At 41.5% G+C, this 16,295-nt stretch overlaps 1 protein-coding gene across 1 annotated transcript in view; it reads right to left on the bottom strand.

Moving 5' to 3' along the window:
• Positions 1-16,295, bottom strand: part of LOC132391589 (hedgehog-interacting protein-like) — a 133,052-nt gene that overhangs the window by 6,787 nt on the left and 109,970 nt on the right. The window contains exon 9 of the mRNA XM_059964977.1: positions 8,834-8,982. Within this exon, the coding sequence (XP_059820960.1) occupies positions 8,834-8,982 (149 nt within the window). The remainder of the gene's footprint in view (positions 1-8,833; positions 8,983-16,295) is intronic.

Genomic DNA, 16,295 nt, shown 5'->3' with positions numbered 1-16,295 from the left:
TCCAAACACGCTGCTATTTCAGCACCTAAATATATTTTATAATTACTTTATATTTCAAACATAAAACATCCTTTATATTCCATTAGGCAGAAAAACCAACAGAAATTTTGCAGAGGGTCCTACTATTTTTATAAATATTCTTTCAGCACAAGATGGCATATTTTTCTTTATACAGCAAGATCCACTAATGAAAGAGACAAAGCAAATTGTCATGGAAGCAAACTAGAATCAAATTTTTCTTCATTTATTTTGCTGTAAAGAAATTACCAGTAAGATAATTAGCAAAATGTGAAGAACGTTAAAGCTAATTCCTCACTTACATGAATATTACAGTCGAAGTATTGCACATCAGTTAACCCTAGGTCAAGTTCTAGAAGGATTTTGATATAAAATAAATTTGGGGGGAATTTCAGCTTCAAAGAAGATGAATTCTACAAATTAAACTGATGTTCTTGTAAATTTTCTTCCCAATTTATATTTTTGAAAGATTATTTCTTCTGCTTCCATTCTAATTCAGACAGCGGTGATGATTTTTAAGCTAACAGAACACCGTACATAAATCCACATGATAGAGCTTGTGAAATGTGTGAGGTATGCTCTGTAAAATGTCTTGCAAATGCACCATGCCACGTCACCATTAATTCTGGAAGTGGCAGCAGTTAGGTGATTTTGCACAAAGCCTACTTTACTCAATTTAATTTAAAGAAAAATCCAGGGAAAGAACAACTTTCAGCATTAAATTTGCTAATTGGATAAATGAAATGGAAATGCCTGATCACCCTGAAGATCAGTGATCCCATACTTCTCATTAGGCAGTCTGTCAGGATCAAGGATGACTTACTCCTGGTCCAGGTTCGTAGATGTTGAGGTGGCTGATAAGGAAAATATGGGAACTGCAGATTCCTCCACAGATGGTTCAGGAGGAGGCTGATGGCATGGGTGGGTAGTTCATGGATGGTTCATGAGATGGCGTACTTCTGATAATTATGCAGGGCTCCTACGTGCTCCCAATGCATTGATTCAGGTTTCTCAATGCTGACCTGAATAACCGTTATTTTCTTTGAGTGACCATGAGCCACAGGTTCCCAGTCGTCAATGGTAATGTTGCACCACTTCATTGAAGTTTTGATCATATAAACTTGGTCAGCTTAAAAATCTCCTCGCGTGACAGAGCTTGGGTAATTTATTTTGGTGTGGTCTGTCCAACACAGACAACTGACTAAACAGACCTTTAAGAACTCATTGTGTGTTGAGTTGCGATGAAGGTGTTTTCTTGCAGCTCAATCCTTGTTTCTTGCCTCAGTGAACAGCAATACAAAAGAGCCCATGGATATCAGACGACAGTGTGGCTCTCAGCAGGCTCTGGGCTTGTATATCTGTGCACTGCAGCGTGAATATATGGGACGTGTTGGAAGTTTGATGCAATGCATCTGACTTCCTGCTTTGCCTCTGAACTTCACACCAGCCAAATGTTCTTTCAAAATATTCAATTCCAGCAGATATTCTAAACAGGGTGAGCTTCAAATTATTAGCTTCATTTGACTTCAGAGTTTGCATTTTTATTTAATTGTAAGCTTTCGTGTATAAATCTAGAGTAAAAATACGCAAAAATGCATATCAATTTAGAAACGTAGCCAGTTCCCAGCACAAAAAATGTTTAGAAGTATTGCTACAGAGGATGTCAAAAGCTTTATCAGGATCATTGTTGAATCTGGTACCAGAGTGCCTTTGGAGTGTGCAAGTTATATTGGGAGCCACTAATGGGCTATTGGTCAAGGGATGGGGGAAGGGGCCACCTTGTTAGATCAAATGCCCATTTAGAGCAATTCAAAACCGTGGCACCCATAAGCGGGTAGTACCCAACAATCTGAAACCTCACTACCATTCCTTAAACACAAAATTCAGGTTGATAATGACAAGCGTGAAGTGATCATGACTTCACAGGTCAAAGAGAGTCATAAAGCACCACAGCACAGAAACAGGCCCTTCCGCCCATCTAGTGCACCGGAAAACTCTGATTCTGCACCTGGACCATAGTCTTCCATACCTCTCCCATGCAAGTACTTATCCTAAATTCTCTTAAAAGTTTCAATCAAATCCACGTCCACTACTTCTGCTGGCAGCTCGTTCCACATTTGCACCACCTTCTGACTGAAGAAGTTTCCCTCAGATTCCGAAAAGACACAGAAGCAGAGTTAGGGCAATCAGCAAATTACGTCTGCACTTCATCCCTTTATGGCTAATTTATTATTATCCCTCTCAACCCCATTCTAATGCTTTTTCTCTGCAACCTTTGATACCCTTACTAATTAACAATTAATCAAACTTTGCTTTAAATGTACCCAAAGGCTTGCCCTCCACTATCTCTGGCAACAAATTCCATATTTTCCACCCTCTGGCTTAAGAAATTCCTCTTCATCTCTGTTCCAAAGGGATGCCTTTCTATCCTGAGGCTGTGCCCTCTGGTCCTAGAATCCCCCACCATAGCAAACATCCTCTCCTCATCCACTCTATCCAGGTCTTTCGATATTTGATAGGTTTCAACGAGAGCCCCCCTCCCATTCTTCTAAACTTCAGCGATTACAGGCCCAGAGCCATCAAATGCACTTCACGCATTAACCCTTTCATTCCCAGGATAATTCATGTGAACTTCCTCTGGACTGTCTTCAATGCCAGTACATCTTTTCTTAGATAAGGGGCCCAAAACTGCTCACAATACTCCAGGTATGGACACACCAATGTCTAATAAAGCCTCAATATTACATCCTTAATTTTATACTCTGGTCCTCTTGAAATGAATTAACATTGCATTCACTTTCTTTAACACTGACTCAACCTGCAAGTTAAACTTCAGTGAATCCTGCACGAGGACTTCCAAGTCCCTTTGAACCTCTAATATCTGAGTTTTCTCCCATTTAGAAAATAGTCTATGCTATTATTCCTTCTAGCAAAATGCACGACCATTCACTTCTTACACTATATGCCATCTGTCACCTTCTTTGCCCACTCCTAATCTGTCTAAATGCTTCTGCAGACTGCCTGCTTCCTCAACACCATGTGCCCCTTCATCACCTTTTGTAGCAAACCAGAAGACCATCAATTCCTTCATCCAAATCAATGACATATATCGTTATCTATGACCTCTAGTCTAGTCTCACCCAACCTCAGTGGAAAAAGCCTGCTTGCATTTACCCTATCTGTATCCCTCATAATTCTGAATACCTCTATCAAATGTTCCCATTATTCTCCTATGCTCCTGGGAATAAAGTCCTAATCTATTCAATTTTCCCTGTAGTTCAAGTTCGCAACTGGTGGCAACATCACTATAAACTTTCTCTCCACTCTTTCAATCTTATTGATATCTATCCTACAGGTAGGTGACCTAACTAAACAATATACTCCAAATTGGCCTCACCAACTTCAGCACAACATCCCTATGCTTATACACAATACACTGATTAATGAAGGCCAATATGCCAAAAGCCCTCTTTATAACCCTATCTTTCTGTGATGCCACTTTCAACGAATCATTCTTTCTATCTATTTATTTAGCTAACTAGCATGGAGTAGACCTTTCCAGCACTTTGAACCACATCGCCCAGCAACCTCCGACAACCTGATTTAGCTCTAACCTAATCACTGGACAATTTACAATGGCCAACTAACTTCAGCAGTACACCTTTGTATCATGGTTCTGATCAGTTATTCCCTAGTTCCCTTTAAACTTCCTTTGTGTCACGATTGGGACCATTGACTCCTTGTTTCCCTTTAATTCACTGTTTCCCCATGTTTCTTGGGCTCTGTAATTAAAGGCTCTTTATTCTCAGCTGAACCAGCAATACACAGTGTCAGGCTTACGGCTACTAGGGGCTAGAGCATCACCAGACGCCACCTTACATCACCGAAGCAAGGGTGAGCAAGTCAAGCTTCTCCCCGAAGCCAGTGCCAGTAGGTCGCCTCTCCTCACCAGAGCCAGCCCGTTAAGTTACCTCACTGGAACGAGCCGTTAGGCTACCTCACCGGAGTTAACCCACCAGAGTGCCGCTGTCTGTAGTTCCTTGGCCACGTTAAGGGCTTGCCGCTACTTGGAGCTATTTCAGGTCAAGATAAAGAACTGTCTATTGTTCTGTGGTTTTGTATCCCCGTGTCCTCTCCTCCGCAGGGTAGGTCTGGCTGTTTGCCTCTACCCTGAGTGAGGAACTGTCTCTTCGTGTCCTGTGTCCAGGAAGAGTCCCGGCTCTGTGTCCTGTGTCCAAGAAGAGTCCCGGCTCTGTGTCCTGTGTCCAGGAAGAGTCCCAGCTCTGTGTCCTGTGTCCAGGAAGAGTCCCGGCTCTGTGTCCTGTATCCAAGAAGAGTCCCGGCTCTATGTCCTGTATCCAAGGAAGAGTCCCGGCTCTGTGTCCTGTGTCCAGGAAGAGTCCCAGCTCTGTGTCCTGTATCCAAGGAAGAGTCCCGGCTCTGTGTCCTGTATCCAAGAAGAGTCCCGGCTCTATGTCCTGTATCCAAGGAAGAGTCCCGGCTCTGTGTCCGGTGTCCAGGAAGAGTCTGGGCTCTGTGTCCTGTATCGAAGAAGAGTCCCGGCTCTGTGTCCTGTGTCCAAGGAAGAGTCCGGGCTCTGGGTTCCAATGTTCCGAGCTTTCAAGCCCAGGTTCCGAGTCCTGAGTTCCAAGTCCCAGTCCATGTCCGGGTCCTGAGGTCCTAGTCCAGCCACACCTACTCCTTGATTTCCCTCTGAACTATCCTTGTTTTCTGGCTTTCCTTATAATTATTAATAAACCCTATTTTGTTAATGTTACAAAATGTGTTTGTGTTCTGCATTTGGGCTCACCTGTGCTCCGCACTTGTGACACTTTGGAATATGGGAGGCAACTGGAGAAAACCCACGTGTTTCACCGGGAGGGCATACAGACTTCTTACAGACAGCACTAGAACTGAACTCTGATGTCCCAATCTGTAATAGCATTGCGCCTACTGCTGTGCTACCATGGTACCCTGATTATGGATCTACAGTATACTCCCAAATCCTTTCTTCTATAATGGATTCCCAAATCCATTCTGTAAATCCGACCCTGGCTTGTCCTCCCAAAGTGCAACACCTCACTTGTCTGCATTAAATTCCACCTGCCATTTTTGAGTTCATTTTTCCAGCTGGTCCAGGTCTCACCACTGCAAACTTTGATAGCCTTTCTCACTGGCCCTCATTCACAAATCTGCCGATCCAGTTTATCACATTATCAATCATATTATTAACAACAGTAGGCCAACATTAATCCCTGTGGCACACCACTATGCAGTCACAGGCCACCAGTCAGAAAGGCAACCATTTACTACTACTCTCTAGCTCCTCCCGCTAAGTCAATGTTGAATCAGACTGACTATTTAATCTTCATTGAACCTTCTGGACCAGCCTCCCATGCGAGATTTTCCTTAAAGGCCTTGTGAAGCCTGTGTAGGCAACATCCACTGCCTTTTTTTCATTAACTCTCCTGGTAACCTCCTCAAACAAAAACATCAGAATTCATCAGACATGATCTACCACTCACAAGGCCATGTTGACTATTCCTAATCAAGCCTTGGTTATCCAGACACTTGTAGATCCAGTTCCTTAGAATACCTTCCAATAATTCTCCCATTAGCGATGGCAAGCTCATTGGCCTATAGTCTCCTATCTTATTCTTAGAGTGTTTCTTGAACAATGTAGCAACATAAGGTATCCTCCAGTTCTCCCTCTCCTCACCCATGGCTAAGGATGACCTAAATCTCTGCTCAGGCCCCTGCAATTTCTGCCCCTGCCTCCCACAAAGGTTTGGGGTGACACCATATCAAGCCCTGGGTACTTATCCATCCTAATTTGTCTAAGGACAGCAAGAACCTCCTCTTTATTCCTTGATCTCACTCCTGTTTTGCTTCAGTTCTATAAACTCTGTGTCCATTTCCCAAGGTAATAAAGATGCATAAACTCCATTTAAGATCTCTCCCCAAACTCTTTAACTCCATGCATTGATGACTACACTGATCCTCAAATGGACCAATTTTGTCCTTTGTTCTCATTTTGCTCTGTGTATCTATAGAAGCCCACGAAATTCTCCTTCAGCTGTCCGCCAGAGCAACCACAAGCCTTCCTTTAGCAATGCACTGTCATTTCCATTGTTCTGTCTGTGCAATGAGAAAGAAAGAATCTTTCCAGAAACTTACCTTAGCCTCTGCCTCTTCTTGCTGAAGCTTCTCGAGCCAAAGTCTCAGCTCGCCATTCTAGCCCTGGCCCACTCCCACAATGACCACTCTACTTAAATCTAACTTCTTTATATTGGCTGTTGCCAAATGCCAAATAACTCAAATTATCTCAAGATCCTTGGAAACAAATGGCAGAAACATTAATGTGAAAAATCACATTTAGCTACATTGCTGATGCTAACAGTTTAGGCAGAAATTTTGTTTTGAGGTTTCAATAATATAACTGATTGAGAGAATTGTTCTCTTAATCCTTTTCCCAGAAGAAGTGGAATACAGATGTAACATGAGATTTACGACCTAATGCAGAACTGTTTATAATTCTTATATAAAATACACTGCAGCTATAATTAGATTTTTATTTGATTTCCTGTCCAAGGAAACTTGTTCGCTATTCTAAAACTGTCAGATTATAAAAAATGGGAGAATAAGAAGACCGTGTAGTCCACTGTATCTTCGCTGCCATTCAGTACAAGAAGTGGCAGGGAACTTGTGAGGGAGTAGGAGGTGGGTGAGGAGATAAAGTCAGAGGGTGGTAACACTGAAGCCTACAGTTGGCATGAGCAGGACAGGGCCGAAGCCTGCAAGGGAGTTACCCTACCTTAGAGAGAAGTGGCAGACATCGCATGTCACCTCCTGTATTATGGAGCAGAAGCAACTGTGAATAAGTTGTAGGAGGTGAGTTTTTCCATTTATTCTACAGTTTATGAGTTAAAGAAAATTTCCTTTAATTGTTTGGGGCAGAGTTGACAGAAACTTGAGTGATTAGTATAATTAATTTAGTTTAATTGAAAGTAATCAAAGATTAAATTATAAACAAGAGAAACTCTGCAGATGCTGGAAATCCAAGCAAAACACAAATGCTGGAGGGACTCAGCAGGCCAGGCAGCATCTCTGGAAAAGAGTACAGTCAATGCTTCAGGCTGAGACCCTGCATCAGGACTCTCAGAGCGTTTCTTGTAACAACATTAGCTATCCTCCAGTTCTCCCTCACCTCACCCCTGGCTAAGGATGTTTCAAATCTCTCTGCTAGAGCCCCTGCAATTTCTGCACTATCACTTAAGTCCTGATGAAGGGTCTTAGCCTGAAATGTCAACTGCACTCTTTTCCATAGACGCTGCCTGACCTGCTGAGTTTCTCCAGCTTTGTGTGCAGAAGAGTGAATTATGACAGGAGAGCTGAAAGCTATGGTGTGCTCATCTGCAGATGTGGGAAAACAGGGCTACTTCCACTAACCCAGATGACCATGTGCAGGGAGGGATGTGAACAGGAAACGCAGGGATATTTAATACTTCAGCAAAGAAAGCAAAAGTGACTAGGGGTCTAGAACAAAACTGAATTGCATACTCATTTTATGTTTCATACCCCTGGGGAGAAAACATAGATGACACCACTTCCTAACATTTCTATATGGTTTCAATATTGATCCAACACTATCATTTCACTTCTTAAGGCAACAAGTTGACGGCTCGATGCAGCACGCAGCGGCCACTTTGGAATGAATATCTGTAATCTGTCAAGTAGGATGCTGTGTACAATCCTGATTTGATGGAGATGGACGTGTGAAGCGCGGAGGAACATCTGGTGAAACTCTTGAAATGCCTGTTTCGCTGCCGCTGTTACTGTGTGATCGGAAAAATCTCCGGGAGGAAGGCCCCGAATCCTCGGCTTTGCCTGTTGCTTGGTGGCCGGTGCCGGGGTCGAAGCACTCGGCAGAGATGGTGCTCGGTGTCGGAGGGCTGGTTGGAGGCTCGAAGTTTTCGGACAGACTCGGAGTTGGCTGTGGTTGGAGATCCCAGAGTGCTGTATCAGCAATCTGCGGCGCTGGAGGTTCATGGCAGGAAGTTTTTCTTCCTTCTACCATCTGCGTGAGGTGATGGGCTGTCAGGACTTTGAGACTCTCTTTTAAACCGTACCATGGACTGCTCTTTATCAGATTACGGTATTGCTTCGCACTGTTGAAACTATGTGTTATAATTATGTGGTCTTTGTCAGTTAGTCTTTTATCAATTATGGTATTGTCTGCACTGTTGAAACTATATGTTAAATATAACTATATGTAACTATGTGGTTTTGTGTAGGTCTTGTAGCTTTAGTTTTGTCCAATGGGTTTGTAGTTCCTTTCTGGGGAACGCGCTATGACGGTAGCGCGATATCGATATGCAGCAGCCTCTCTGGACTCTGGATTGGGGATTGCCAAACGTTATGTGGTTCTTCTTGTGTGGTCTGTTTTGTGCTTTATCGTGGTATCATTCCGGAGGACGTTGTCTTGTTTTTTAACTGCATTGTATTTGTGGTTTATAAATGACAATAATCTGAATCTGAAAGAATCATTTCTCTCCATGGCATGGTTGTTAGCAGTAGCCTTCAATTATTATTGTATACCTTTGAAATTAATGGCCACAGATGCAGCCTTCTTTCATAGTTAAGTTCTCAGAATTTCCAAAGAAGATCTAAAAAAAAAGTGTTATTTTCATAGAAGGCATTTAATTCTTGACTACTCAACAATAAATATTGCTTTATAATATTGGTCAATGTCACACAACGTATTTGTTTTATAATTACAAATGGTTTTCTAACAAATAAGACAAAAGCTACCTACCCTCTCTGCAGAACTTTCCTTCCCAGCCTGGATTACAGCAGCATACTCCTGTTGGTGTGCAGTGTCCATTTCTACACAGATGCGAGCACTCCGACGCCAAGGGTTGTGGAGGCAACACTGATCGCTTACATTCTTCTGGAACCAAAGGTCTATTTTGAGATAAAGAAATAACAAGTTCTATGTTATTTGGTTGAGAAGTGGGTCATGTAAAATCTCTGCTGGGTTGTAGAGTCAGAGGGCGATAGAGAGATACAGATGGAAAGAGGCCCTTTGGCCCACCAAGTCCATGCCAACCACCTAAAAATCCAATTTTTTGACCCCCATATTCTCATCAACTCACCTCTAGATCCTAACACACACCTACAGAAGTGGGGGGAATACTTACAGTGGCTAACTGACCCACCGACCCACATGACGTTGGGATATAGGAGGAAGACAGAGTCCCTGGTGGGTATTTACGTGATCAAACGTGCGCAGGTCAGGATTGTGCCTGTGTCTCCACAGTGTTATTATCAGAACCAGTTCAATCACCATCTTTTAATGCAGTCTTTTACAAGAGACCACACAGTGCCTATATGAGAATGGTTCAGAATTTGCAGGCTTTGTTGAACCATCAGGGCTCACAGTTCACTTATGAAACATGATGATGATGATGAAAGGCATTGATCATGTGGATAGTCGGATGCTTTTTCCCAGGGCTAAAATGGCTAACATGAGGGGGCATGAAAGTAGGTACAGAGGGGATGTCAGGGGTAAGTTTTTCACACAGATTGGTTGAATGTATGGTATGCACTGCTGGCAACAGTGGTAGAGGCGGATACAATAGGGTCTTTTAAGAGACTCTTTGATAGGTACATGGAGCTTAGCAAAATAGAGGGCTATGTGGTAGGGTAATTCTAGGCAGTTTCTAGAGTAGGTTACACGATGGGCCAACATTGTGGGCCAAAGGGCCTGTAATGTGCTGTAGATTCCTTGTTTCTATGTTCTATTCCCCTCATCTTGTGTGTTTCCCCAATCTTATTTTTAGGCATCCGTTAGTCTCGAGAGACCATGGATTTGCGCCTTGGAAGTTTCCTGGGCAGGGTTGTATGGGAGACCGGCAGTTGCCCATGCTGCAAGTCTCCCTGCTCCACGCCACCGATGTTGTCCAAGGGAAGGGCAAGGGCTGATACAGCTTGGTGCCAGTGTCATCGCAAAGCAATGTGTGGTTAAGTGCCTTACTCAAGGACACAACACGCTGCCTCAGCTGAGGCTCAAATTAGTGACTTTCTGATCACTAGACCAATGCCTTAGCCACTTGGCCACGCAGCACCACAACTTGAGAAAAGAAGTTGACCCAGTCCTTACAGATAAGTGGTTATCCATGGTCTAAATGGCAATCTGTGAGGGGCCAGAATTAGTCCCACCACAAAACAGCTGGAAGAAATTTACAACAACCAGCTAAGGCGTATCCCCTGGACTGACAACCTATTAAATATTACTTAAATCATTAAAATGTTGAACATAATTAAAATGTTTAAAGCAAAAAAAGTCAAACAATTAAAAATAACTAACATTGTTTATTCACAATTTTAGATCCTTGCAATAATCTCCTTTGGAACCAATACAACAGAACTACCTCTGCTAAGTTTATCTGACACAAGCAATTTGAATGGTTTTCCCTCTGTAGGTGGTGGGCAATTTTGTACGGTTTTGGTAAAAAAAAAATATATATATATAAATAAATCAGGTTTCCGTGCAAAATCTGGAATATTATTTTGGTCTGCTGTTCTAAAAGAAGATTATTTGTTTTATTTCAAATGCATTTATCACTTCTCTGGCATAACTTTATACACTGGTTTTACAATATAAATTCAAGTGTCAGACAGAAGGAAGTAGACTTTACATAATAAACTGATGATGAAATGTGATGGCATTATGCAGCAGTAAGAGAACACAGGTATTGTACAATGGAAATTCATAATGCACAAATATATCGCAGTGCAAAAATGATTATGTTCTCAAAATGGAAGCTGAAATAAACTGCTGGACTCCTGATGTAAGTGGACTGGCATTGACCTTTTAAGCATTGATAATGCTAGGAGGTACAGTAGGCCCTTAAATTGGACAAAGAGGGAAATCTGGTTGGGATGAATACAAGGAATTATACAGGATTTTATAGGTATGTAGTTTACATCAATGTGCAGAACGTGCATTTTCAAAACATTCTTAACAAGTGGCATGAGAATGAGCATTCTAACTGGTTGCATCAGCACACAGAATCAAAAAAAGCTGTAGAGGTTTGTAAACTCAGCCAGCCCCATCATGGGCATTGTCACGGTCATCTTCAACAGTGATGCATTAAAAAGGCAGCATCCATTATTAAGGATCTCCATCATACAAGACATGCCCTTTTCTCATTACTGCCATCAGAGAGGAGGTACTGGTGCCTGAAGATGCTCACTCAATACTTTAGAACAGCTTTTTCCCTTTCATGATCAGATTTCTGAATGATCCATCAACCACTGAACACTACCTCATTATTTTGCTCTCTTTTTGCAATACTTAATTATTTTTTATATTTCTTATTTTAGGTTATAGCATTTTATGTACTGCATTTTACTGCTGCCACAAAACAACAAATTTCATAAAATATGTCAGTGATAATAAACCTGATTCTGACACTGTCATAATTTTAAAGTTCCAGAAAATAACTTCTATTGTAAGTTTTGCAAAACCAAGTTACTTTTTGTCCCTATGCAAGAAAATGTCTTTCTTTTTGATTTGTGCTTTCCTATCTACCAATATCAAAAACAAAGATTGACACCTATCTACAAGTAGAAGTTTTAGTTTAAATGGCCATAGCAGTGCCTTGTAATAATCGTTACATTAACACAAATAAATTTAATCATTCGGCAAGCCCAAGCTTTGGAGCTACTGAACAATATACTCACGTGGGAGAGTTTTGATTTATTTTAATGTTTAAATATTGACTTATCTTTAGTTGGTTGACAGAGTATATCGGACAAGCTGGACAATTAAGTTTCATATTCCCATCATTCTAAAGTTTCTGCTATATAGGATGGGAGTTGAGGGGTGGGTGGCAGATGAACCACAGAACAAAGTGGCAGACAGGAGCAATGCACCCCACCTCCGCAATAATTAACAAGTGTGTCATGAACCTGTGTTGAAATTCACATAGAACATAGAACAGTACATCACAGGAACAGGTCCTTCGGCCCACAATGTTGTGCTGAACCAGATAAAATGTAAATCAACCCCCCCCATAAACGAATTCCTCCTATCTACACAATGTCCATATCCTCCATCTTCCTCATATTCATGTGGCTGCCGAAACGTCTCTTAAAAGCCTCTGATATATTTGTCTCTACCACCAAACCAGGCAGTGCATTCCAGGCATCCACCACTCTCTGAGTGAAAAATTTACCCCTCATATCCTCTTTGAACCTACCTCCTCTCAACCTCAATGCTCTCTGGTATTAGACATTTCTACCCTCCAAAGGTGGTTAAAATGAAACTGTTGCACACTCCCTGTTTCTAAATTATCCATTTGATGAGTTAGTGAGCATTTTATATTTCTGTTCCTTTTCCTTTTCAAAAAGTGAAAACAGTTTCTTTATATTCATGCCAGCAAACATTTAAACATTTTAGTTTTAAATTTTTTTTCAGGTCTCTTTTGATTTTCCTTTTCAAAAATAGCTTCAACCTGACTTTTAGTTCTTACAATATTGGTTGCATTTTCTCCAGTGCATAGAGATTAGAACTCCTTGCAATGCTTTGTGTGGTCCAACCACAGTTCCATATTAGCTTAAAATTGTTGGCCTGCCTTTGCATTCCAATCTGTGATAAACAACATAGCAACACACGCAAAATGCTGGATAGAATCAGCAGGCCAGGTAGCATCCATGGAAAACAGTAAACAGTCGAAGTTTTCGGCTGAGACCCTTCTTCGGAACTGAGAAGGAAGGGGGAAAAACGCCAGAATAAAAAGGTGGGAGGAGGGAAAAGAGGCTAAATGAAGCCAAACATGAGGAAATCTGCAGATGCTGGAAATTCAAGCAACACACACAAAATGCTGGTGGAATGCAGCAGGCCAGGCAGCATCTATAGGGAGTATGGTCTCGGCCCAAAACGTCAACTGTACTTCCACTAGATGAAGCCATGTGGGTGGGAAAGGTTGTGGGCTGGAGGGGAGGGAATCTGACAGGAGAGGAGAGTGGACCACAGAAGAGGAGGAGGAGTGGACGCAGGGGAATTAATAAGCAGCTGAGATGAAGAGTGGTGAATAGATGAAGTGGGGGAGGAAGAATTTGGACACAGTAAGGAGAAATTAATAGTCATGCCATCAGGTTGGAGAGTACCAAGATGGAATATAAGGTGTGGCTCTTCCTCTCTGAGGGGAGCCTCACCTTGGCACAAAAGACCTTCAACTGACATGTTGGGATGGGAATTCAAAAGTTTGGCCAACAGGAATCTGGCCACCCCTCCCTCCTTCCTCCATTCCCCATTCTGACCTTTAACTTATCCCCATCCTCTCCAGCCCTGGGTCTTTCCCACCTTTTAATTCTGGCATTTTCCTAGTTCCTTCTCAATCCTGAAGGATGGTTTTAGCCTGAGAAGGTGACTATGTACTAAGTGCCAAAAGATGCTGCCTGACCTACTGAGTTCCTCCAGCATTTTGTGTACGTTGCTTTGGATTTCCAGTACCTGCAGATTTTCTGGTGTTTATAAAAAATTAGTGTTGTTGCATGCTCCAGCATTTTATAATATAGATTTGTACTTTAGGAAATTCAGCACTAATATCCTTAGCTCCCTTTGCACTTCTACCCAATTTAGTTTCTTGCCTTCAGAGAAAACCTACTGAAAACTCATTAATGCTCTACCAAGACCCAGTCTCATTAACAAGGGACTAACAAAGGAAGAGGCATTCTGTCAGTGGTCAAACATAGAAGGATAGAATGTTTGGCGGGGGTTTCGGGCTTGAAGTGGTGCTGAGGCTATTTATAAAATAACAAGGGATTTTACGTCATTGGAAAAGGTAAAATGGAAGCTTCCAAAGTCATGGAACATGAATAACTGGGTTTATTTTGTAGGATAAGATATGGAAGAGCTTTTTGGATAAGCTGATGTTTATATAGAGTGGGAACTGGAAGGCTATCTCATAAAACTTTAGATTAACAGCTTATCAGAATCATGGATTTATGGAGGGAATGCAATGGCGATAGGGCAGAAGAAGTTGATGATGTGAAATATGATCTCAATGGATCTTCCTAAGTTTTGGGGTTGAAAACCTGAAGTAAATAGCCAGTGATGAAGCACTTGAGTGCACTTGGTAACCAAAGATTGAGCCTTTGGTTTTCAATATTTATCAAGTAAGTTGAAAAGGGCTGTAGATAGTATTTTTCATTTGAATAAGTAGGTGAAAATGCTAGTTTTAATTTGAAGAGGAGTGGAGATCTGTGGATCTCACATTTTCTCAATGAATTTGCATGACTAAAATATTAGTCTAACCTGGGAGTTGCTTCAGGTGCACCAACCTCAGTCAAAGTTTAGGCAGCATATGTGGAGATAGAAACAAATGCCTTGCATGTAAGGTTTCAGGATCATGAGTTAAAGGAACCTATGGTTCTTGTTGGGGAGTTGCATGAAATGCTTGTCGAACAATGTGGAGATCATCAAACCTAAAAAGGTTCTCCATCCCCAGCAGCCATGGCACTGCTGCATAAAAGGCTCCCATGAAAAGGGTGAAAAACACACAGGAAGATCTGACTCCCACATGCGATGCTCTTCTTCAATTGAGCCCTGTACCACAAATGGCCCCATGTTACTGCGAGGTGTGCGATTACAGTGCACAGCTCTGATGAATTTGGGAACAGCAAGTAGAACTGCATCACTGTCGATCTGTGAGTGTTCAACATATATTGTACATTGCACCTAAACATCCAATTTATGTCAGCACAGCAGAACACGTCCAATGTACAGCTCAGTTTCATTAGGTGCACAGACAAAATCGAGCAAAAAGTCATTCAGAGAAGCAGAATCACGTGTGGAATTCCTCCTCTCCCCCACCACCCAGACAACTTTTACCCAAAATAATCGCTAATGCAGTCTAACCCAGGTAAAATTGCTTTTATGTGTTATCTGCACATGAGAAATGTACAGCAGCAGCTCTGATTTCTAAACAATAGTTTCTATTTCCATAGATGTTTCTTGACTTACTAAATATTTTGAACTTTTTCTGTAATACAATTGAAAAATATTGATTTATATATTTGACAGCTTATAGATAGCATATATTTTTATATATAAAAGGTTATTTGTATGAAAATGTTACATGCCCGTCTATCAAATGAAAACACACATTTACATAATTTCTAACTTAAGAACTTCATATTTGCTGAAAAGAACTTTTCAGGGTCCGCCAGAGAGTTCTTGTTAAAAAATTAAGCAGATGTGTTCATAGAAATCTTGAGTTTTCCCAATCCTATCAGCCATCATTTCGTCGTAAAATAATTAATGTGAAATTCTACATTTTACTTTAGAAGCTACTCTGTTAATAAATATCATGTTTCTTCTGTATCTTAAATATCTATAGACTGCAGGCATAAAAGTTATGTACAAAGGTTAGTGCAGACCATTAATGGAACTTCAGAATCTATTTCAAGCAATTGTAATGGAAGCCCGTTGTGCCATCTCAGTTAAAATCAATATGTTCTGATTTTATATTGATATTAAAACTGGTTGCTTCTATTTTACACAACAATGAAAGCAAGATATTTAAAAAAATTTTTGCTTTAAAACAATTCATTATGTTTTTCATTGCTACTTCTCACTATTTCTAATATTGTTGTTGTTCGTCCTTCGGAGTTGGACGACCACGACTTCTGTCAGGTGGAGGGTTTGTGACTGTGGGTCCAGAGGTGACTGGTGAGGCCAATCCGGGCCCTGAAAGCTCGCTCACATGTGGGACACATGAGGGTAGGTGCTGCAGTGGAAGTGGGACAAGGACCTATTGAGTTGAATTGAATTGACTTCCTTACGTCCTTCATATACATGAGGAGTAAAAATCTTTGTGTTACGCTTCTGTCTAAATGTGCAATGTGCAATCATAGTAATTTATAATAAACAGTCAATGTAATATAGAGTATTTTCAAATCAATGTGAGTTAATTAGTCTGGTGGCCCGGTGGAAGAAGCTGTCCTGGAGCCTGTTGGTCCTGTGGTACCGTTTCCTGGATGGTAGCAGCTGGAACAGTTTGTGGTTGGGGTGACTCGGGTCCCCAATAATCCTATAGGCCCTTTATACACACCTATCTTTGTAAATGTCCGGAATCATGGGAAGTTACAACTACAGATGCACTGGGCTGTCCACACCACTCTCTGCAGAGTCCTGCGATTAAGGGAGGTACAGTTCCCATACCAGGCAGTGATGCAGCCAGTCAGGATGCTCTCAATTGTGCCCC

Source organism: Hypanus sabinus, chromosome 3 (genome assembly GCF_030144855.1).
Source record: "Hypanus sabinus isolate sHypSab1 chromosome 3, sHypSab1.hap1, whole genome shotgun sequence".
NCBI classification, from domain to species: Eukaryota; Metazoa; Chordata; class Chondrichthyes; order Myliobatiformes; family Dasyatidae; genus Hypanus; species Hypanus sabinus.
The sequence above is the reverse complement of the archived record's forward strand: the minus strand, read 5'-3'. Positions and strand labels throughout refer to the sequence as shown.